Consider the following 25775-nt stretch of genomic DNA (forward strand, 5'->3'; position numbering starts at 1 on the left):
ACAATGCAATATTCCATCTGGTAAAATGAGCTAGTTGAACAAGGTTGTCTATTTCTTGAGTTCTTCAACATATTGTCATTTAACCCTCCCCCTTTTGCGAAATGGTACGGTCCAGTTCTGGCAGAAGCGCGATGCGTTAAATCTGTGTGCTGATCAGTGCAACGCTACTTGCTGCTGTGTCGCGGTGCAGCAGCCAGCCAGCCAGCAGTGGAGTGCGTACAGTCTATGATCGCTAAATATGAAGAGTGGCTGTCAAAAACGTGAAGAAAGGCAGCTGAAAGCTGAGAGGGACCGGAGAGGCAGGCAACTGGCCACTCAGTTTTTCCCAAAGAAAGGTAGCTATCGCTCACATGTGTGTTCAAAATATTAGCGAATGGTAAATGAACAGTATGAATGTGGTTGGATTAGCCTATCAAGAGAACACTTTTACAGTTTGTACAGTGACATTTTTTCCATTTTAATAACTGAACTGACTTGTGTGATAATAAACAAGATGAAATATTACGTTATGCTGGTGCTAATAACTAGTGCTAATAACCAGTTTCATAACTAATGGGGTGCCCTAAATATGCACAGATTCAGCCTCAGGGGGACCTCCGCCCTACCAAACCACTGAACCCCCCTTTGGAGAAGGAGGTAAGCAGCAATACAACCCATAAATGCTTTAGGATTGAAGTTTTTAATGAGCGAGCGCCATATACAGTTTGCTAGATTAAAGTGTTGCTAATAAGGGACACCAGTCAAGTGTTTGACATGGTTACGTGTTCTATGATTTATTAGCAGTCACATCACACATTTCACTACCAATTGTCCTAGCACAAAAAGGCATGTGGCAAAATCTTGAATTTTCATTTGTGATTGTAAATGCACCAGAATTAGTCACTGACCAGTTTTCATCTAGTCCCCGGTAGGTTAATACATAAAATGTAATAACAAAGTCACAAAGTCAAGGTCCATGGGCTATTAAAAGTCAAATAATGACAATAGTGCAATTGTGACGAGGGTGGGCAAAGTTGGGGGGCCCAAAATTCTAATCTTTCATGGGGCCCAAAATTTCTGGTGGCGCCCCTGTGTGTGTGTGTGTGTATATATATATATATATATATATATATATATATATATATATATATATATATATATATATATATATATATCCTTCTCACCCCCGGCGGGGGTGGGTGGGGGTGGGGTGGTATCCATGTCATCCTCAAGCTCGGGTCCTCTACCAGAGGCCTGGGAGTTTGAGGGTTCTGCGCAGTATCTTCGATGTTCCTAGGACTGCGCTCTTCTGGACTGAGGCTTCAGATGTTGTTCCTGGGATTTGCTGGAGCCACTCTCCCAGTTTGGGGGTTACTGCCCCAAGTGCCCCCACTACCACGGGGATCACGCAGCCCTTGACCTTCCACATCCGTTCCAGCTGCTCTTTCAACCCTTGATACTTCTCAAGTTTCTCATGTTCCTTCTTCCTGATGTTGGCGTCAGCTGGGATCGCCACATCTATCACCACCACCCTCTTCTGCTCTTTGTCCACCACCACTATGTCCGGTTGGTTAGCCAGGATCTGTTTGTCAGTCTGGAAGCTGAAGTCCCACAGAACCTTGGCCCTGTTGTTCTCAGCCACCTTCTGTGGTATGGCCCATTGGGACTTGGGTACTTCTATTCCATACAGGTTGCAGATGTTCCTGTATACTATCCCAGCCACTTGGTTGTGCCTCTCCTTGTACGCTGATCCAGCTAGCATCTTACACCCTGCTACTATGTGCTGGACATATATATATATATATGCTTTTACACAAAATGGAATCATTTGCTGACAGCTCAGTCCCCCCCAGTTCAAAAATCCTATCTGCGCCTCTGGACAAAAGTGTGACTTTTCATGGAAAACACAAAATTGTCTGGGTGACCCCAAACTTTTGAACGGTAGTGTATGTGTCTGGGGAGTTGGCCTGAGGCATCACATGAGTGATGAAGCGTGTCCGAGCAGGACGATTCGATTCGTGAGCCCTATTCATTCTCTATGGGGGGAAAAAAAAATGACAGACAAACGACAAGAACGAGAGAACAGGTGTGTCGATCCAAAAGCTGAAAACAAGCAGATCGGGCCCTACGTGGTGTCTCTGTCTCGAAAGCCCTATAGGAGGAGGAATGGATCCAAAAAACGGGTGAAATGCAATAATACAAATCAAACTTAAGAAGAACAATATAATAGTGTGCTTATTCTTTTCACTCCAGAACGATTTCCAGTTGTTATAGAGAGCGCAGCTGGAGCTCGCGCCGCCTGGCGTGTAATCGGGAGCGCGCATTTGGGGTGGAGGGTGCGCAAAGAGGGTGCGCGCGGCCGTGGACGCAGCCGGCGCGAGGAGTCCCGAGTCGATAAGAGAGAGGACTTTAAATCCCGGTGATCACACGCGCCGCGTTGCTTCTCGGTGGCGCGGAATAGGAGGAGGAGGAGGAGGAGGAAGGATAAGAAGAAGAGGAGAAGAGGAGGGGAACTGGACGCAGGCGGTCAGATTTTGGAGCGCTCTTGTTGTTGTTGTTGTTGTTGTTGTGTTGTGTTTGCTTTAGTTTTGTTTTGTACACAGCGCGTGCTCTGTGGATGGGGCCGGCGCGCCGGTGCGCTCCGCTCCGCCAAGCGGGCAGATGGTAGCGCGCGACTCGCGCCGCACGAGACCATGGTCGAGAGGAGCGGCAAGTTCCTGTTCGCCGTCGTCGGCTCGGCGCTCTTCATGCTCATCCTCTATCAGTACGCGGCACCCGGCGCCGTGACGTCCAACTTCGGCTTGCCGCGCGCCTATGTTCATGAGGACCCCGACGCCGACGCCGACCCCGACCCCGACGCCGACGCGTTCCCGACTCCCGACCCGCACTACGTCAAGAAGTACTACTTCCCTGCACGCGACCTGGAGCGTGCCATCGACTTCCAGATCAAAGGCGACGACGTGCTCGTGTTCCTGCACATCCAGAAGACCGGCGGCACCACGTTCGGCCGTCACCTCGTGCAGAACGTGCGTCTCGAGCTGCCCTGCGACTGCCGACCCGGTCAGAAGAAGTGCACGTGCTACCGACCCAACCGCAAGGAGACGTGGCTGTTCTCCCGCTTCTCCACAGGCTGGAGCTGCGGACTGCACGCCGACTGGACCGAGCTCACCAACTGCGTCCCGGGGGTCATCAACAAGAAGGAGAGCAAACTGAAAAGCCAAAGGTAACACACACACACACACACACACACACACACACACACACACACACACACCTGTCTCCTCCAGCATCTGCCTAGTACCTATCATGCATATTCATAAATATACATGGAGCACAAAGTTTCCAGAGATGCTCAAATCACCAACATTTATATATGCACCGAAGGAGGGGGCGGGTGTACTGGTTATACTGGTTTACCTCTGTCCATATCTCCATCCACCCTTTTTCTCAGCAACGACAAATCATCATCGCCACTTGATATTTGGTACCGAGCTTCAGCTTGGGGTTCTACACCGTTAAACGTAAACCGTTTTCAGGTCTGTCGCACATCCGACTGAACGTATAGACAGTATGTAGCGTGGATTTACGAAATTTTCCGAACGCTTTTCTCAGCAGCTACAAATCCAAACTGCTTGATATTTGGTATCAAGCTTCAGCCTGTTTACGAGACATGTAGCGCGGATTTTGACGCTATTTCAAGACGCTGTTTGAAATCCCTGTGGACAACACTGCTCTTTACTTAATTGTTTCAGGGTTAATTATTTGTTGATGTCAACATTCATAATAAGCGGACTGTTCCTTCGATTGCTTGCATTCGGATATATGCGAGAGCGGGTGGGGTGGGGTGTACGTACGTACTGTAAGTGAGCAGTAGCTCACAGTTGATCTTGTTGCTTATTATTTATTCATCTACTAATAAAACCATCTCAGAAAGACTGTCAACTCTCATGGATTATTTTACTCGGACAACAGTGTCACTTTGGTACCGCTCTGTCAGGTTTTAGATCCTGCTTGGGGACACATTTGTACCTTTTTGGCAATGAAAAGTTCCACATAGTTACCTTGAGGTCCAATAGGGTGCAGACAGAAAGGGACTCGATCTCTACCTGACGGTGTACGTAAAGCAGATCTCTGGCTGTTAGTCACTTGCATTCGAGAGAGAGAGTTTGCTAAATAGGACGAGTAAGGAGAAGGGTGGAAGGATTGGACAAGGAAGTGACGGCAAGGTTTATGTGTTTCCTTGGGATACCGTTTTTACCTGGAGATGCGTCTATAGACCGGCGGCTACAATTATCGACACCTTAACAATCTTTTGGCCGTGGCAAAAGTAGAAAAGACTTTCAATACGTAAATTGTGCATGAAAAATGACTCAAACTTCCACTGGAAAAAAATAATGAGTTGATTCCTGATTACTTAGCAGATCACGTGACGCCGTTCCACAATTATCGACACCTTTGTCCACACTTATCGACACCGTTCCACAATTATTGACATCCAGATGATTATTCATAAAAATAAATATCTTTAATATAAATATATCGGTGTCAGTGCTTACGTAAATGAGGAAGCAACTCAAATGTCTGTAAACAAATGAACTGAATGTCTAACCTGCGTCAGAAAATCTTTTTGTTCCACTTTCTACCCGCTTTCTAAGTATTTTCGTAGATCACATTTTCTGAATCATTCGTCATTGTATTAATCTTTAGATTTGTAGTTTACCAATAAATGTCTACAGACAGTTGACATTGTAACCGCATGAAAATCCAGGTCAAAGGTTGCATATCGTTCCTCGACCCAAAATATAAAATGTCTACTGATATTGTAATACGTGGTAGACAACGAACTGCAAAAAAATATTTTCTGAATGGAATAGAAAAAAAAATTATATGCTAGGAATTTAATTCTGGTCCAATTCTATTTATTGCAATAGGATTCCAAATAGGCGGCACGGTGGTGTAGTGGTTAGCGCTGTCGCCTCACAGCAAGAAGGTCCGGGTTCGAGCCCCGTGGCCGGCGAGGGCCTTTCTGTGCGGAGTTTGCATGTTCTCCCCGTGTCCGTGTGGGTTTCCTCCGGGTGCTCCGGTTTCCCCCAAAGTACAAAGACATGCAGGTTAGGTTAACTGGTGACTCTAAATTGACCGTAGGTGTGAATGGTTGTCTGTGTCTACTGTATGTGTCAGCCCTGTGATGACCTGGCGACTTGTCCAGGGTGTACCCCGCCTTTCGCCCATAGTCAGCTGGGATAGGCTCCAGCTTGCCTGCGACCCTGTAGAACAGGATAAAGCGGCTAGAAATAATGAGATGAGATAAATCACAGAAATATTTTATTTTAAAATTTTTTTAAAAGTACTTCATCTACTTCAACAATGTGACACAAAGATCGATCCATAACAGTTGTGTCACTTAATTACACAGGGTGTCGATAATGGTGGACACCGGTGAAAGTGATCACGATTATCGACACCTCACGTGACTTCGTTCTTAAACGCGCGTTTAGATACAAAATGGCGACTGTCAAACGAACTCATAAGAAAAAGCAGGTTTTGACAAGGAGATCATGAAATATCGGTGGATTTGATCAGTAAAAACATGTCCATGATCTTTCGACCATGCTTACCTGCGATGATAATGTCCGGGTTTTCCTCAAATTGCTGATCGTGCTAAAAAAAATTCCATCTCAGGTAACAAGCTGTGTCATCAGACGACAAGATCAAAGGGCGGCTCTGTGTGTGTGTGTGTGTGTGTGTGTGTGTGTGTCTTCCGGTTGATTAATTAACCAATAATAACAACTGTTATAACTGAAACTCACCTTTGTAAAAATTTTTATTGGTGAATCTGAAAAGGTGTCGATAATTATGGACTATCGATAATTGTAGCCGCTGCTCTCGTGCATGTTGTTATTTGACGAGTTGTTTTTTTGAATAAACTTAAGGAGGGAAAAATAATCATCATTTTCCAGTTTGAGTGAGTCTGTACATGTGATAGATGTTTCATCAGATTCCTGTTCATGGTCTTCTGCTGTTGTAGTTTCATGTGTTGTACGCTGTGCGATGCTTTTCAGCTCACCACGGTTGTAAAGAGTGATGATTTAATTGAGTCACTGTCATCTTATTCTCCTCTGATCTCTCTCATCAAGGTGTTTCAGCCTGCAGGATATGTTTTTTTTTTCACACCATTTTGTGTAAACACTGTTGTGTGTGAAAACCCCACGAGATCAGCAGATTCTGAAATATTCAAACCAGTCCATCTGGTACTAAGGTCCATGCCACGGTTAAAGTCCCAGAGATCACAGACGTGTTTCTTCATTCTGATGTTTGATGTGAAGATGAAGTGAAGCTTTTGACCTGCAGAATTTTATGCACTGTGCTGCCGTCACGTGATTGGCTGATTAGATAACTGCATGGATGTACAGGTTTTCTGAATAAAGTGTACAGTGAGAGTGTGTGTGTATGTGTGTGTGGAGGCTCAGTAATTGTAAAAACTGCACAAATTGCACCACTGTTATTTAAAAAAAAAAAAAAATATATATATATATATATATATATATATATATATATATTTATTTATATATATATATATATATATATATATATATATATATATATATACACACACACACACACACACACACACACACACACACACACATACAAGCACACAAGTCAACATTTGATTCTCTGTGTTAGTACAGGCAGGTTGTAAATCTCACCAATATTACACTAACTCCTTTAGAAGCTTACTTAAGTTGCCTTAAGCCCTGTGTGTGTGTGTGTGTACATCGGATCAGTTGGATGTTGGAACGTCCCCGACGTGCAGTAGAAGTGGAAAATTACTGCGTAGTAAAACGGCCCTCTTGTAAACACAGGAGACATTCCAGCCGCGTGGACGAGGGCTTGCAAAACAGGCCTTGAGTAAACCGGACGCGTAAATCCGTTTCATGTTCCCGTCCATCACCTTTGGTGCTCTTGGTGGTTTCCCAAACTGCGTGGAGCAGAACTATCATTACACTCATATACAGGGTTTAAATAACAGCTGGATGTCATGCACAGCGAGACTGACTTTGAATGTACACTTTATATATATATATATATATATATACACACACACACACACACACACACAGACATGCTCAACTTTATAAGGATTAGGACCAAAATACCAGACCAAATTTACACTGAAAAACAAAACAAAACTCATGAAAATATCTTTAATAATCACAGTCAATTTATTGAATATTCTCATCTCATCTCATTATCTCTAGCCGCTTTATCCTTCTACAGGGTCGCAGGCAAGCTGGAGCCTATCCCAGCTGACTACGGGCGAAAGGCGGGGTACACCCTGGACAAGTCGCCAGGTCATCACAGGGCTGACACATAGACACAGACAACCATTCACACTCACATTCACACCTACGGTCAATTTAGAGTCACCAGTTAACCTAACCTGCATGTCTTTGGACTGTGGGGGAAACCGGAGCACCCGGAGGAAACCCACGCGGACACGGGGAGAACATGCAAACTCCGCACAGAAAGGCCCTCGCCGGCCCCGGGGCTCGAACCCAGGACCTTCTTGCTGTGAGGCGACAGCGCTAACCACTACACCACCGTGCCGCCCTTATTGAATATTCCTCCTTGCAATTACAATGAAACAAATAAGATGATATTGTGGAAGTGTATGTGCGTATCAAACTCACCAGCCACTTTAAGACCTTCTTCTTGATTCTAAGATCCCTGTTCTTGGCTGGCAGGAGTGGAGCCCACTGTGTTCTTCTGCTGTCGCATGCTGAGATGCTTTTCTGCTCACCACTGTTGTAAAGAGTGATTATATGAGTCAGCGCTGTAGTCGAGTCACTAAACCTAGAGTCCGAGTCCAATCTTGAGTCCCCAGTGTTCAAGTCCAAGTCATTAAAGAAAATTTCGAGTCGAGTCCGACATAAGTCCTTCCTGCTCTCAACAGGGCAATGAACATAGCTTGTCACTTCCTTCTCTGGGTGGAGTCTTGCCAAATGACGATTGAAGTTCGAGGTTGTCCCCGTCGTCTCCTCGATAGTTCTTCTACATCTGAAACACATAGCAGTGCAGTTTTTCCCCACTGTACGAGACGTCCGTATAAGCAAAGCGGACAATCCTAGGGGCGTTCTCTCCAGGCATTTTAGCGCCATTAACGTTCGTTTGTTCCTGAACATGACGTATGAACAGGTGAATGTGCATTCTCTTGCACGAAATTAGTATAAAAATTAATGTAGATAGAAATATCTTGTGCCAAACTATTATGGCATGTGAAAAAAGAAATAAAGAAAAAAATCAGAGTCCTCGTCTCCAATTTACGAGTCCGAATGCAGTTAATGCACAAGTCCGAGTCATCAGTGCTCAAGTCCAAGTCAAGTCACGAGTCGGACTTGAGTACTACAAGCCTGATATGAATTACTGTATCCTTCCTGGCAGCTTGAACCACAAATCTGGCCATTTTCCTCTGAGCTCTCTTATCAACAAAGTGTTTGTTTCCATCCACAGAACTGTCACTCACGCGCTCCACTCAATGTTTTTTGTTTTTCGCACCATTCTGTGTCAACTTTCGAGACTGTTGTGTGTGAAAACCCCAGGAGATCAGCAGTTTCTGAAATACTCAAATCAAAAATACTCATTTGACTCAAACGGCTTTGAGATCGCAATGTTTCCCATTCTGATGTCTGAAGTGAACATTAACTGAAGCTCTTGATTTGTATCTGCATGATTTTATGCATCAAGGGATCGGCTGATGAGAGAACTGCATAAAACAGAACAGCAGGTGGATGTATGGGTGTTCCGAAGAAAGTGGCCGGTCAGTGTGTACATATACAGTACACATAAAATATAGGATGTAAAACACGCGTATAAAGAAATGAATGCTTGAAATAAATAAGCACATTTTTTGGATTTAAATAATAAGAACAGTAATATTTAAAACTGTTAAAGCTAGACAGCCTTTCGATTTCATAAAATCTGTGAAATTTAGTTCCCGCTGAAATGTAGTCGTTGTGGTCTCACAAAATATCAGGCCATTCTGTGGCTGGGAAGTTATTTAATTTGAGGGGATTACCTAGCAAATAACGTGCAGTCAAACAGACAGAGGAAGTCCGCGTGCACATACGCAGGTTTACCACCTTCTTTTGGGTTGGCATCCACAGTGTTGCATTACTGCCACCTACAGGTTTACCTTTGACTGTGCACTGACAGTTCCATAATTCTGTCGCTAAACAAACAGCTGATCACACCGAGGTGCTTGCTGACCGCCGATATTTATTAGTTTGGTCTTGCGTTTCCTTTCCTTCGCAACACAACGTCTTTTCTTCTCGCTTTCTGTTACTGTAGTCGGTCTTTCATATTTCATTCGCACACCCACGTCCTCCATTTTTCTCTCCTGTTTTAAATTTGTATCCCACAATGCCTTGCGCAAATGGGGAAAGCCCACCACATGATGCATGACGTAATATCTTGAATTGGGTCATGGTGAAATAGGAAAAAATAGCGGAGAATTTAGGGCCACGTGGCCTTAAATTCATTCATTGTTCTTTTAATAAAATAAAATAAAATAAAATAAAATAAAATTGGAAGTATGTGATTTGAATTCAGTAGGTTTCAGTCCACTCAACAAAAATAATTGGGTGTCGGGGAAAATTATTTTTATGACCTGCACTTGAAAAATCTGAAAGGCAGTCTACCTTTAATGAGCAAGTATTGCTAGAAACATGCTCTATAATCTTATATTTGTTTTATCATAATGCCATAATGAGGAATTTTTATATAAAGTTACTCTATTAGATTTTTTCTTTACTTCTTTACTTCATAAGATGTTTTGTGTGTGTGTGTGTGTGTGTGTGTGTGTGTGTGTGTGTGTGCGCTCATGCTTGACCTCAGCGGAGAACTTTTCTTACAACTTCCTCTGCTTGAGGAATTTGTGAACATTAGAAAGTAGTTACTAATTTGGTGTTTAAGTTAAAAACATGCAGGTTTCCGTCCACTTTTCATGTGTTTCGTGTTCCTACACTTTTCTGCTTTCTCAGTTAAATTAGTGCGAGACTTAATCAAAATAAAATCAACCCGTCTGAAAGGACGCTTGATGTAAATGAAGTGCATTTGCTTCAAGTAGCAGTTTGTTTTATGCTGACTTTATCTAGGTACAGTGGTGCTTGAAAGTTTGTGAACCCTTTAGAATTTTCTATATTTCTGCATAAATATGACCCAAAACATCATCAGATTTTCACACAAGTCCTAAAAGTAGATAAAGAGAACCCAGTTAAACAAATGAGACAAAAATATTATACTTGGTCATTTATTTATTGAGGAAAATGATCCAATATTACATATCTGTGAGTGGCAAAAGTATGTGAACCTCGAGGATTAGCAGTTAATTTGAAGGTGAAATTAGAGTCAGGTGTTTTCAATCAATGGGATGACAATCAGGTGTGAGTGGGCTCCCTGTTTTATTTAAAGAACAGGGATCTATCAAAGTCTGATCTTCACAACACATGTTTGTGGAAGTGTATCATGGCACAAACAAAGGAGATTTCTGAGGACCTCAGAAAAAGTGTTGTTGATGCTCATCAGGCTGGAAAAGGTTACAAAAACATCTCTAAAGAGTTTGGACTCCAACAGTCAGACTGATTGTGTACAAATGGAGGAAATTCAAGACCATTGTTACCCTCCCCAGGAGTGGTCGACCAACAAAGATCACTCCAAGAGCAAGGAATGTAATAGTCGGTGAGGTCACAAAGGACCCCAGGGTAACTTCTAAGCAACTGAAGGCCTCTCTCACATTGGCTAATGTTAATGTTCATGAGTCCACCATCAGGAGAACACTGAACAACAATGGTGTGCATGGCAGGGTTGCAAGGAGAAAGCCACTGCTCTCCAAAAAGAACATTGCTGCTCGTCTGCAGTTTGCTAAAGATCACGTGGACAAGCCAGAAGGCTATTGGAAAAATGTTTTGTGGACAGATGAGATCAAAATAGAACTTTTTGGTTTAAATGAGAAGCGTTATGTTTGGAGAAAGGAAAACACTGCATTCCAGCATAAGAACCTTATCCCATCTGTGAAACATGGTGGTGGTAGTATCATGGTTTGGGCCTGTTTTGCTGCATCTGGGCCAGGACAGCCTGCTATCATTGATGGAACAATGAATTCTGAATTATACCAGTGAATTCTAAAGGAAAATGTCAGGACATCTGTCCATGAACTGAATCTCAAGAGAAGGTGGGTCATGCAGCAAGACAATGACCCTAAGCACACAAGTCGTTCTACCAATGAATGGTTAAAGAAGAATAAAGTTAATGTTTTGGAATGGTCAAGTCAAAGTCCTGACCTTAATCCAATCGAAATGTTGTGGAAGGACCTGAAGCGAACAGTTCATGTGAGGAAACCCACCAACATCCCAGAATTGAAGCTGTTCTGTATGGAGGAATGGGCTAAAATTCCTCCAAGCCGGTGTGCAGGACTGATCAACAGTTACCGCAAACGTTTAGTTGCAGTTATTGCTGCACAAGGGGGCCACACCAGATACTGAAAGCAAAGGTTCACATACTTTTGCCACTCACAGATATGTAATATTGGATCATTTTCCTCAATAAATAAATGGCCAAGTATAATATTTTTGTCTCATTTGTTTAACTGGGTTCTCTTTATCTACTTTTAGGACTTGTGTGAAAATCTGATGATGTTTTGGGTCATATTTATGCAGAAATATAGAAAATTCTAAAGGGTTCACAAACTTTCAAGCACCACTGTATATTTCTCGAAACTTGGTCAATCGAAAACAAATGGGCCGGGCTTTGGTCTGTGGACGTCTTGGGGATCGAGAGGAAAAAAAAATCCATCAATGTGTGCTAGAGTACCTGCTAAGAAATTTGAACGAGCAGTGTTATACATTATCCATGTAATTAAATTGAACATGTAGCACTGTATATACCGTAGATGATACGATTGTCTTTTTTCATTGCTGTGAAGTGAATGTCTAACTGCTTTTGCTCTGAAGCTGAGCTCAGACGCATGCCTGAATGCTCAAAGAGATGTTTCTTGTGGAGTTGAAGGACACGTCTGCATGATCTCTCCTGCCGTCACGTCGGATTTATTTTGACTTTTTCACCCACAGCCGTGAACACGAAAAAGAGCAGCACGAGGCATTTGGAAATCAAAGTGCGATATTTTATAGCTGGAGGTCAGGTACGAGTTCATTTCCGTGACGCTGATGCTTTTTATTGGCAAGTGTTTTCATCCAGCATGGCACCGCAGTGAGGCTGAGTATGATCGTGTATAGCAATTCACTTGAGCGTTAAGGGCCTAAAACTTAAGGGCACCTCAGTGACTTTTTGGCATTTTAAGTATTTGAATTCACAACCTTCTGGTCATCTTTATTTTGGCATTGAATATAAGAAATTATTATACATACGGGACACTTTTTCCATGGAATAAAAACATGTGTTCTATTCCCTTCTGGCGGGTTTATTGATGGCATGCAATATTGTTATCATATCACTTATCCTCCATGTATTACACCACTATCCCCAATGGAGAATGAGCGTGCAATAACAATATTGCACGTTGTCAAGACAACATGACATCACACATCGGCACTCATGCGAAGATCCAGTGACTAGAAGACAAGGCTAATCCAGTGCTCGGTTTAAGCAGTAAATAAATTGAAACTAAAGACGCGCTGAACACCCAAAAGGCTACCGAAACTTCATTATATATTCTTCACACATATTTACAAGAGAAAAACATACCAACAGACATCGAAAAACTGGCAAAGAGACACATCAGAGATGTAAAACTTCCACACTAGCAAGTGACCGTGACAGTTTGTAAACAAACATGGCCGCAAGGTTTGCTTCATTACTGTAAAATCGGAAGATTTTGAGAGAATTTTGGCTGCCAGGTCACTCCGTTGTGTGTAGTTGTCGATGCTGATTTTAAAAGTAACGAAGTAAATTACACAGGGGAAAAAAATAAAAATAATAATAATCAGTTTGACTGCACTAGCATTGGCCTTCGCTAACACTACACCGGCTAGAAGGTAACTGGACTGCTGCGCTAACAGTACCGAGTCGCAGATAAGCTAGCGTTGGCCTTCGAGAATGCTAATATGAAGAGAGTGTGCATGTATTATAATAATAATAATGTGGGTGGCACGGTGGTGTAGTGGTTAGCGCTGTCGCCTCACAGCAAGAAGGTCCTGGGTTCGAGCCCTGTGGCCGGCGAGGGCCTTTCTGTGCGGAGTTTGCATGTTCTCCCCAGTGTTGTATAAAGTACTGAGAAATCACACTCAAGTAAAAGTATTGGTACCCTTCCAAAAACTGACTTTGGTCAAAGTCACTGACTGAAATGTTACTTGAGTTAAAGTCTTAAAGTATCTGACATTTCTTGCACTTAAGTATGACAAGTAATGCAAAAATAAATGTACTCATGTAATGTAATTAAAAGTAAACAAGCAAAGGCAATCTGAATTTGTAATATTTTGGTAAACTGAAGGTAATTTGTCACCAATGGTTCATGACAAGCAAGAAGCACACACAAAGCTCGTTTCAATTGTGTTAATGTTTTTTTTTCCCATTTTGAACTTGTATGCCAGTTTTCCCTATTCGTCCTCCTTACACTTACAGCTATGCCTTTCCTTGAACCGAAAAAGCTCGCAGCTAGGTAGCCTGCTACAGCCAACAATGCCAAAACCGCGTGGAACCGAAGAACAAAGTTCGTTTGTACAGGAATGCTCAAGGTTTCACAATTGTGTCTAGAATATTCATACTATGGTTGCTGAAATGGGAATATACTGTAACAATTTCATAAACCTAGAACTTACCTCGATGTGTTTCTTTAGATTGGACGGGGAGTTTCTATAAGATAGAATTTCCACGTTTTTTGGAAGGCATAAGAGGCACTTCATTCGATAGGATGAATCCTTCACACCAACGTAAGAGAACATTGTGTTCAAATACGGCCAGGGGTGCTCATCATCAGGTTCCTCTTCATTTGTAGCCGAAGTAGCTGCTGTCTCCGTCTCCTCTTCCATCAGGGCTGTTGATTGCGAAGCTAGCTTACTGCGTGAAGCCAACAGGTGTAGCCTATTGGTTGTCATGCGCAAGTAGTGAACAAGCCCAGGCACGTCCTGACTTCGTTGCAGTCAGTGGGGTTAAAACACGTTTTTTTTTTCTTTCTTTTTTTGTAACGAGTAACTAAACGGCTTTTTGAAAATGTATCGGAGTAAAAGTATGCAATTAAGTTAAAAAATATAGTGAAGTAAAAGTGAAAGTTCTCAAAAATTTGAAAACTCAAGTAAAGTACAAAATCTCCCAAAATGTACTTAAGTAAAGTAGTGAAGTATTTTTACTTCGTTACTATACAACACTGGTTCTCCCCGTGTCTGCGTGGGTTTCCTCCGGGTGCTCCGGTTTCCCCCACAGTCCAAAGACATGCAGGTTAGGTTAACTGGTGACTCTCTAAATTGACCGTAGGTATGAATGTGAGTGGGCGGCACGGTGGTGTAGTGGTTAGCGCTGTCGCCTCACAGCAAGAAGGTCCGGGTTCGAGCCCCGTGGCCGGCGAGGGCCTTTCTGTGCGGAGTTTGCATGTTCTCCCCGTGTCCGCGTGGGTTTCCTCCGGGTGCTCCGGTTTCCCCCACAGTCCAAAGACATGCAGGTTAGGTTAACTGGTGACTCTAAATTGACCGTAGGTGTGAGTGTGAGTGTGAATGGTTGTCTGTGTCTATGTGTCAGCCCTGTGATGACCTGGCGACTTGTCCAGGGTGTACCCCGCCTTTCGCCCGTAGTCAGCTGGGATAGGCTCCAGCTTGCCTGCAACCCTGTAGAAGGATAAAGCGGCTAGAGATAATGAGATGAGATGAATAATAATAATAATGGCTTTTTTTGTGGTCTATCAGATTTATTCCATTCAGCTACTCGTCTTCGGCGTGTTCAGTATCATGCTAGCTGAATGAAATATATCTGATATACCACTCAAAGCCAGCCAATATTATTTAAGTATACGTTTAACCATTAAAAAAAGAAAACTCACTTTTTTCCTACAGATTTTCTGCATTTTGCTCTTAAATGAATAATACTGTTGAAGGTTTTTTTTTTCTTTAAAGCTTAGAATTAGCAGGTACACAATATTTAGTTAACTAGCATCCATCCATGCTAATGCTGCAAAGATCTAATGATTTACCGATTTTTTTTCAATTAATAAATTATTTTCAGATGAATTTCTCATTCATGTCGTCATTTATGCAACTTTTAAGGCAGCCTAGTCAGCTAAAATCACACCGTCATTTAAACTACTTCTTCCCATGATCTTCAGGAAATGTCCGGATTGATTACGTTGAACATGGAGCATGTGGAATGTTCCAGATATTTCACAGTGGTGGATGTGTTCATCACTTGTAATGGATGACTTGTGGAAAAGCACGTTTCAAGCACGAGATTGAGATTTTGATGCAAAAATGATATGATGTTTGACGTTTTATTGATATTTTAAGCTATAGGTTGTTACGAAGGACACTCAGATTTAAAATGTCTTTGCGTTCCACTTGCATGAATTCTCCATTTATCCAGGGAAGACTAGACATCTTGGACCTTGAGTCAGAAGCATTACATGGGCTTTAACCCTGATGAGGTCTGTGCATGCGTGGAACTCCTTACACAAATGATATGATATGACATTGATTTTTATTCTGTCCACATTCAATGGATATGAGCAGTCGCGCACTCTGATTGGTTACTCTACTACTAGACTATCAGCTCATATACCGTGAGTAGAGAAAAACAAAATGGCGGAGCATGTTGCTGAACCAATCGAAGATGAAATAAATACATGAAAACAAGACCCCCAAAAATACAAAAAAAAACCAACAAAATATAGAATGAAAGTATTTGATGGTAAGAATGTATCTTCTTTTATTTTTCAATAATTATTATTATAGCATTTTTCACAAATTGCTCCTGTCATTTTGCCGGTTTGATTACATTCTTCATCTTTAAGCATTAAAATTTGTTGAATTTTTTTAGACTGGTTCAAAAGCTCAAACAAGTTTGAAAATTACAGAACTGAAATGGCTAAGGAAGAACTAAATAAATGTCTAAAGCGATTCTACGGTATATCCCGACAAGACGGCACTTTCTACAAAAAAACAATACTAAAGTCAATTCGTGCAGCCACTGATAGGTTTTTAAGAAGTCCGACTAACCGGAAACAATTTTGTCGGACGTTTTGTATAAAGTTTTTATTTATCGAATTTGCAAAAAATAAAAATAATAATGCTCTGTTTCTTAAAATCCAGTGAATGTGGATAAAATAAATCAGTTATTCCACTCAATCTTGTCATACATGGCTTATAACCGCTATCAGCTCATGTACGACTCGATTTCGTGGAATAACTGTTAAATAGTATTAAAGGTAGACTGCCATTCAGATTTTTCAAGTGGTCATAAAAAGAATTTTCCCAACACCCAATTATTTTTGTTTAGTGGACCAAAGGCTATGGAATTCAAATCACAGACTTCCAATTTTATTATGTTTTTTTTAATAAATAGAACCGTTAATGAATTTAAGGCCATGTGGCCCTAAATTCTCTGCTATTTTTTCCTGCTTCACCATGACCCAATTCAAGATACTACGTCATGCATCGCATGGTGGGCTTTCCCCGTTCGCGCAAGCCATTGTGGGATACAAATTTGAAACAGGAGAGAAAAATGGAGGATGTGAGTGTGCGAATGAAACGTGAAAGATCGACTACAGTAACGGAAAGCGACGTTATGTTATATACGAAGGAAAGGAAACGCAGGACCAAACTAATAAATATTGGCAGTCAGCGAGCACCTTGGTGTAATCAGGTGTTCGTTTAGCGACAGAATGATGTAACTGTCAGTGCACGGTCAAAGGTAAAGCACATGGTCTTCTTCTGTCTGCTTGACTGCACATTATTTGCTCAAGAATCTCCTCAAATTAAATAACTTCCCAGCCACAGAATGGCCTGATATTTTGTGAGATATTACAGAAATAAACATATATCACAACGACCAAATTTCAGAGGGAACTAAATTTCACCGATTTTATGAAATCAGAAGGCCGTCTAGCCTTAAAGTATCGCTCGGGCAGATAGTAGTGCTAGGTGGATGGTGCGGTCTAATTAATGCACGGTTACATCGGAAAGATCGGAAACTGTGTGGCGTTAGAAGTTTATTTCTGATCCATCGCATGCATATCATATTGCATAGTTAAAGATATTGCAGCAGATTTCGACTCACAGGCCAATGAACTGACAGAGAAAACTGCCACAACACTGCTGTCATTCTTTTTCATTTTAAGTATTTGATTAACATTAAGGATATGGAGAGAGCTCTCCATATCTTCTCTTTCCCTTCCTCCTTCTCTCTCTCTCTCTCTCTCTCTCTCTCTCTCTCTCTCAGGTGTCATTTTCTAATCAAGCGGACTAGGTAATTTTCCACACGCATTCTAGCGCAGCAGATCTGACGTTCCAGTTGAATATATTTTCATGGAATATTTGCTGCAATAATATACGCTGCATGTTATTAGAAAATGTGTTCTATACTTTATACAGAGGTCTCGGTAGGATGAAAAACGTGCAGCTCTGTAGGCAGGAATTAGGGCAAATTGACACTTGAATTAGTTTGTCCTGCTCTTGTTTATATCCAGCTGTTGAAAAAAAAAGAAGGATAAATGAATATATGTATAAATCCAGGTCTGCCAGGCAGGGATGAAATGATTGGTGGTTAAAATGAGCGCAGTAGACGATACAGTGAGGAGAATGGGTGAATTACAAAGCACCAGGGTCACAGACTGATATTTTTCAAGAGCTCTTCAAAAACGCTTGATACGGCAGAAAGGAGAGATGGCCTCAGTTGAGGAGGAATTACGGGAAATCGCTCTTCTGTGGCTACTCAATGACTCTCCAGTCAGGAGATTTTAGCAATTATTCACATTAACAAGGGATACATCAGTGCTCAAAACAACCCTGAAACATTAGAATTTGTTGATGGCCAAGTTGTAACCTCCTAGTACAGGCAACCAGGTTTTTGGCTAAATACACTTAACTCCTGGTTAAGAGTCCTTGGACCCCCAGCCTCAAAATAACTCTGAAGCATTAGAATTTGTTGATGGCCAAGTCGTAACCTCCTAGTAGAGGCAACCAGGTTTTAAGTCCTGGTAGAGTCCTTGGACCCCCAGCCTCAAAACAAGCCTGATGCATTATTACCTCTGCTGACTTTGTTGGAAGAGGTGATGTTTTCACCTCCATTTGTTTGTTTGTTCCTAATGTAACTCAAAAACTAATGAACGGATTTTGATGAAACTTGGTGGAAAGGTGGATCGGAACAATTGATTACATTTTGATGCACTTCTGGATACATATGCGGATCCAGGATCCAGATGTGTATGTGGATCCATGATTTTTTTTTTGTCTGTTTCCAATGTAACTCAAAGTAATGAACAGATTTTGGTGAAATTTTGAGCAAAAGTGGATCATGGGCAATGGAACAACTGATTAGATATTGATGCAAATCCAGATATGTATGTAAACATATTAAGGGGTGTTCACACGGCACATATTTGCATCGATGCTGCACCGATGTATTTTGTTGCGATATATCTTACACCGGTGTAAATTTTGTGGAGCGTTCACACGTCACAAACCTGCTTACTAGAGAGAAGCGTGTTAGCACCGGTGCAGCCCCACTTGCGTTCACACGGCAGTTTTTGCGACCGTGCTATATGATAGTAATAATGCGGAAATGAAATATGCGCATGCGTGAAAATGTACTTCCTTTTCCCGGTTGTCATGGCATCACCAAGCGCCGGGAAAACAACGTGGATGAAGACACCAGTGTTGCCAGATACTACTGACGTTTTCCAGCCCAAAATATGTTCAAATCCGCCAAAATGCACTTAAAACCACCCAATCTGGCAACACTGGAAGACACGCAGTTCTGTTGTTGTTGATATTCGTCATTTTGGAAGCGCAAAATACCAGGATGCAAATTATGCAATGCCTGTATGTAATCAACTCTCCTCACGCGTAGCGAGTCTACCCCTGTAGCGTTCAGACGTCCCATTTTATATCGGTGCTGCCCCGCAAACTAGCATTTATGCCGGAGTAAATTTCTTAAACCACCTCCCGAGCAGGGTTAGATTTGCACCGGTTTAAGCAGCTTTCAGGGGCTACACCGGTATAACTTTGTACCGTGTGAACACTCTACCGGGGCAGCCCCGGTGCTACACCAGAGTAAAAGTTGCCATGTGAATACCCCTTTAGAATATCCAAATGCTTACTATGTGGCTTGGCGGAGGTATGCACTCTACCGAGTACACTTTTAGTTTTGTATTGTATTTGATGACTTTTTCTTTCATTAAATCTGTTTGTTTGCCAGAACGTACCAACGTAAAGTTTGGTCCTCATCTGACATGTATCTAGTTGCAGGTTCAGTCATGTTTAGTCAAGGCTGCATTTGGCGCCCAGAAATGGCTTTGTTTATGCACCAGTTGTTTTTAATCAGTATTGCCTTGAGCAGTTTTGTGTGAAATATTCCTCTAATGTAACAAGTGTCCAGCATTACCAAGCCCTGTAAAAGTGTTGCTTTGTTCTCTGGGTTCAAGAGTGCACCAGATGGCCGGGCTCTCTCTGCCAGTTTCCTGCTGCCATACCGCCGGGTGATCCAGTCTCCCTCATCTAGGCCTTCATGACATAGCGACTTTTTGAATTCAAAGCTCGGCCTATAGAGATGTAGCCTGGCGCTCTCGTGGTAATCCCATCAGATCAGCATGGATTATGCACAGCCCCATCCAAAACCTGTTACGCCCTAATTCAGATCCCACGCCCATCTGCTACAGTGGAGAAATCAACACTCTAGAGCATCTTTCTCCAAATTTCTTTATCATTTTGTGCTTGCTGCATGTATCCATTGAAAGGAGAAACAATGGAATCGTGTGTCTGGTTGACGAGAGCCAAACTGGCAAATGGGAGTTGGAACAGTGAAAACATTGTGAGCATCTTTACTTTATACAAGCAAGGTGTTTATCTTTCTTGTTTTCTTTCTTTCTTTCTATGAGGAAGTTTGGTCATATACAGAGTTCTGTGTTCAAATTAACGATGATTTTGTAAATAGGTTGAATAATCGGAGTCTCGTATATCAGATAACTTGCTGCACGATTTGTTTTAATTAACAGAATCAACATGGTTTCCACTCAGTGTTCATCAGTTTATAAAATAGCACTTGATCCAGCACATCCTAAAATTGTGCATTTTATTTTTATATCTTTCTCTAACAGTTACTTGTGTGCAAAACCCAACAAAACCTCATGTGTAACTCGTGTGCTAATTAAATTTGTAGATACAGTATGCTTAAGGTCTGAATACTGATATGTGCAACATTGGTACTGTATTAAATCCCCAATACACACACTTAATGCAACTCTGAATATGGCCTTGAAAGAACATGAATACAATGTTAAGTAAATTCCAACACCACTAGTATTAATTTGAGACTAGCTTTACATCAATCTAGCTTTACACTGCTAAGATGAATGGTTTTGGGTTGATTAGATCTTTTAAAGAGCACCTCCACAATGCGCCGCCATCATTTCCATTCCGTTGCTGGCACAATAGTTGGATTTAGGTCCGGGAGCTCAGCAGGTCGGATGGCAGCCATGTCTGAGACAGCATGTGTGTTTCAGGATCACTGTGCAACTATTAACCCATGGCACTCTTAACAGCTGACTGAGTATTCTGACCATTTATGTTGCATTGACCTCACGCTGTAGCTGGTGTAATCCCACTACTGTATTTCTTGTATTAGTTTTAGTCCAACAGCATTGTCTTTTTAATTTTCTTTCGACTGAAGTGATTCATTGACTTTGCTTAAACAGAAATTTTACTAAAAGGTCCTTTCAGGCAATCCTGTGCCAGGTAAAAGCCCCTTGACGATCGCTTCAGATTGATTTCCTGTGCCGAGAACAAATTGCCATGCATTGACTGATTTAACAAACATATTTATTATTCATAATTAGGGCCTCCATACTCTCGATGGGAGCTGGATCTTAGCCGAGCTTTAATTAGGAAAGGCTCTGAGTTGCCTCTCCTCTCCTAGCTAAACAAATGCGCCTGTAATACTGGAAACGAAGCTACACTTCCTTTTTTTTATTAAAAAAAAAGCTTTATTGTCAAACTCACTTGCTTGTATTGCTTAGGGTTTAGCTTGATGACCTTCAAAACCAGAAACAGGTCAGATTTGAGGGAACTGCACAATTACTTTACATCTAAGGTTGCAAAAAATGCAATGTTTCACAAGTTTTGAATGTCAGCCACCATCTGTTGGTTGAATTTCATTATTTGTATGGTGACTCGCTAACAATTCCAATGGCGACGCTAACAACAAAGCCGAAGAGGCCCCCTTCACTCTGAGGGAATGTGGACACAAAGGGCAAGTCCTCACTTGAGAATGCTCTCCGTTTTAGTGCCTGTCCATGGTCCATTATATCATTTGGTAAAGAATCATTGGGAGTGATGGTATAGAATGTATGAAAGGGCAATGAGTCAGGTTTTTCCACCCAGCTTTCATGAGGTTATTCCTCATCCAGGCAAAGCCACTAAAATTGTTCTTGACCTGTTCGACGAACTTTACGATCAAATACAAAACAGTGACACAGTAGAAGTTGATTGGTTTCCAATAACAACACATCCAGAAATGTCCTATTGTACCACAGGGATTAGCTTTGTCATGTTACCTGAGAAACCGAATCCTTGACTTGCAAGTAACGTCAAAGCAAAATAAAAACCCGGATGTCAGCCATGTTGGTGGACATACAAATGCGGGGTCAAGCGACATTCCATACAAAATACAGTCACGCATGCGCAACTCTCTTTGTTTTCCCACTGCTTTAAGCATTCTTTTAGCTATGCCATATCTTTGTGCTGTATATGGTTGTGGTCACAACAGTACTTGTGACTGTGGCAAGTAACGATTTTTTAGAATTCCGTCCATTATTCGGAAAGAGGGCAAGGAAACTCTGAGGCTTAGTACAGAGAAGAGACGAGCAGGGCTGAACAACATCGGCAGGGCTGAGCTAACAGAGGCTAAAACCCAAACAGCTCGTGCTTGCAGTAATCAGTTTATCTCAGGCGAGATTCAAAAGCTTTCTCAATAATATCATGGAAGAATTTTATTTCGTGTTGCTAGAATTTTACTAGAATTTTCACTCGGTCGTTGTTATACTTTTAACACATGTATTATCATTTTGCTTCTAGGAGCACCAGCAAAATTATACAATAGAAACAATTCAGACTGGGCACCCACTCAGAAAATGGGCTATGTTTCGTCCAAGGTCAGACTTGATTCTTTGGCACTCAAACCAGATAGAACGCGATATCTGGGTACTCGATGGTCGGTAGAAGCGTCTTATCTTCAAAAAAGTCTGACTTTTTTAAATAATATGGATCAAAACCACATATCTATCTTCTCCTTGTATCAAATCTTCACTTGACCGTTCAAATCGTGGTAATACTGAGAAAATTCATCATTGTTTACAGACACGCTTTCAGCGGCTGCCATCCTAGTTGCTTTGTATATCCACCATCATGGCGGACGCTCATGACATAGTACATTTTGATCACATGATTGCAAGTCATCTATAGCAGAAAGTCCTCCATCTTGAAGACTTTACCATGGTGGAAATCTTGCTGAAACTGGAGACTCCTTCCCTAAATTTAAGCTTACAGAATGTCAACGGTTTTATTTGTTAAATAACAGCATTTTAACAAAGCATCATTTATGATGATACCAAGATTTTGCCATATTTACAGTGCTCTCCATGATTATTGGCACCCCTTGTAAAGATCAGTAAAAAGGGTTAGAAAAAAATCCCTATTTTGATGAAGTTGCTTCATCCCACGCTGAAAAAATGAGAAAAATCCAACCTTTAACTGAAATAATTTTATTTAAAAAAAACAACAACAAATCCCTCATCAAGAAATATTTTTAACAAAAAACACATGTGCCACTGTTATTTGCACCCCTGGAAATTATAGCGAACACAATGTACCTGAATCATATTTCCCATTTAAATTGTACACTTTTGAGTTGATTGGAGTATGTAAGAACTTTCAAGGTGTAATCCATGGCTTCTTGTTTAACTGGGGTACAAATATGAGGTGACACAGAGGCCAAATTCCCTTAGTCATCCATCAACATGGGAAAGATAAGAGAGCACACAAACCAAATGAGGGAGAAGTGTGTTGACCTTCATAAGTCAGGGAACGGTTATAAAAAAAATAGCTACTCGCCTGAAAATGTCCATTTCTACTGTTAGGCAATAATTAACCCTCATCCTACCCCAATACTTTTCTTTAAAATTAAAGCTTATAAAGACAAAATCACCAGATAAGTTTTGTTCAGAACATCTTGTATTAATAACAGCAATACACTAAAGGGCCCAAGGCATAAAGAACCAGGGCTTTGAACCAGAATTTTTTTCCTATTGGTTTGTTCCGAACAGAAACGGAATTTTAACGTTTCCGGTTTTGGGTTCCACCATTAAATAGACGTTCCCGAACCGGTTAGAACAAAAAAAATTCGTTCCCGGAACGGTTAATTACGTTCCCTGTCAGCGGTTTAACAAATGGCTATAAAATTATGTCTCTGTCTCATCCAGCTTAAGCCAAATGTAGGCTAATTCTATTACAACCTTCATTAAATAAGACAAGAAATAATTCAAAACAATTATTATTTCAAATGTTGGCGATTTGGATTCTCAGTATGTCTTCCCATCTACACAAACAGAAAAAGTGCCAAAAATGAAAGATCATTCGTTTAGTGTGTTACCAAAGGCTAGTCAGGCCCTATGGAGGGCTACCGCATGACGTCACCGCGCCGCGAGATTTTGTTAGGCGCCATACTGGAAGACCAAGTACACATCTATGCAAGTACATACATACATAAAACAAACTACACCTGAAATGTAGCCAGGGCCGGTTCTGCCCTAATCTGGACCCGGGTGCAACATCGCGCAACCCCCCCCCCCCCCCCCCCCAAAAAAAAAAACCCACCAGTCTAAATCAGGACAACCATCACATAACTATAACTATAAACATTTTATATCAACTATTTTAACTAAATGGGCTATAATAAATAAGCCTGCAGGCAGCCACGGCGGGCTGCCTCAGAAAAGTAACCATTTGTCCTACCTTAAAACTCGTTTTGCATTTTCTGCCTCCTTTTTTGTATTTTCGACCCTCCGTTTATTTTCTTTCCTTTTCTGAAAACCCGATTTGTGTCCAGACATTTTGTTCTGCTACCAACGAACTAACTCGTCAGGTCTCGTCTCTCGAGCCCGCGATGATTCCCGTGGGAAGGGCAACAACTGATACATTTTTACAAACAGCCAATAGGGAGGTTACAACGTTCAGGCTCTTCTTTGCTCAGACACTCAGTAATGCAATTACTCACTTATTATCACATGGAGAAGTGATGGTAGTCCACCTTCCCGCTCTCTCCATTCGGTCAGCGAACGTCACACAGGAAGTGAACCCCAGCGGGTCATAGAAACTTGCGCAGGAGAAGAATGACTTTTTTTATTTGTAGGCTACGGAAACTTTGAGGAACGAAATAAAAACCGGTATTAACCGGTTACCATTATTTTTAATAAGCGTTTCTGTTCCGGAACATAAAAAATAATAAAGTTTCTGGTTTCGTTTCTGTTCCATGTGAAATAGAAAAAGTTCCCGGTTTTCGTTTTCGTTCCTTGAACCGGTTCAAAGCCCTGTAAAGAACACACTTAACCTTCATCCTACCAGCCAATTTTACATACACAAACTACCAGGCGGGGTCCGTATGGACCCCAGGAGGGAATACCTTGAAATCAATGCAGTAAGAACCAATTCAATGCAGCAAACAGACATAACTTTATTGAAGAACAAAATCCACTATGGCTGAATATCAATGATGTATTATAAATGCAATAACATTGCAATAATATTGCAATAACTAGCATACATGTAGCAAATTATAGTGCCACAAAAAAAATTGGCATTATATAGATGATTTTTGCAGCTCATGCAGCTGTAAAACATTCTGGATTACAACTTAGGTCTTTTCTTACAGAATTTAAAACAAAAAAGTAATTGTAAAATAATTTAGGGCTTTTGTTTTGCAGCCTGTGCTTACTGCAGCAGTGGGGTCCACACGGACCCCAAGAAGGAATGCCTTGGTAGTTTCATTATGGAGCATAAAAGAAATAAAAGAAGTTAACTTTCAGTGTGCTATTCAATTATAAAATGAAAGACAGATAAACTTTACTCTGGGGTCCGGTTGGACCCCAGTAACAAATTAATTATACCTTCACAATGCAAAAAGCTGATCTTCCGGTGCTTTAGTGTTTTAATTAAGACATAAATTCCGACAAATTCATAAAACGGTGAGGCAGTATGTCACATATTTTTAAAATGGCAAACAAACATATAGGTGCGGGGTCCAGATGGGCCCCACTTGGTAGGATGAAGGTTAAACAAAACTGGACACCAACTGGAACCGTCACAAACTTGCCTGGAAAAAAGTAAAAACTTGGGATTTCTGAGTCTCCAAAACCACCATCAGATGCCACCTGCATGCCAACAGATTATTTGGAAGGTCTGCCACAAAAAAAAAAGAAAGCCTTTTCTATCAGTGAGCCACAAACACAAGTGCCTCACATTCGTGAAATGCTACGACAACTTTGACTGGAACCATGTTCTCTGGTCTGATGGAACAAAAATTGAATTTTT

General features: G+C 41.5%; 1 protein-coding gene across 1 annotated transcript in view; it reads left to right on the forward strand.

Moving 5' to 3' along the window:
• The first annotated feature begins 2234 nt into the window (after window positions 1–2234).
• hs6st1a (heparan sulfate 6-O-sulfotransferase 1a) overlaps window positions 2235–25775 on the forward strand; it is a 308548-nt gene continuing 285007 nt past the window's right edge. Inside the window, exon 1 of the mRNA XM_060929584.1 lies at window positions 2235–3202. Coding sequence (XP_060785567.1) covers window positions 2673–3202 — 530 coding nt within the window. The 5' untranslated portion in view covers window positions 2235–2672. The remainder of the gene's footprint in view (window positions 3203–25775) is intronic.

This window comes from Neoarius graeffei, chromosome 1 (assembly GCF_027579695.1).
Source record: "Neoarius graeffei isolate fNeoGra1 chromosome 1, fNeoGra1.pri, whole genome shotgun sequence".
NCBI classification, from domain to species: domain Eukaryota; kingdom Metazoa; phylum Chordata; class Actinopteri; order Siluriformes; family Ariidae; genus Neoarius; species Neoarius graeffei.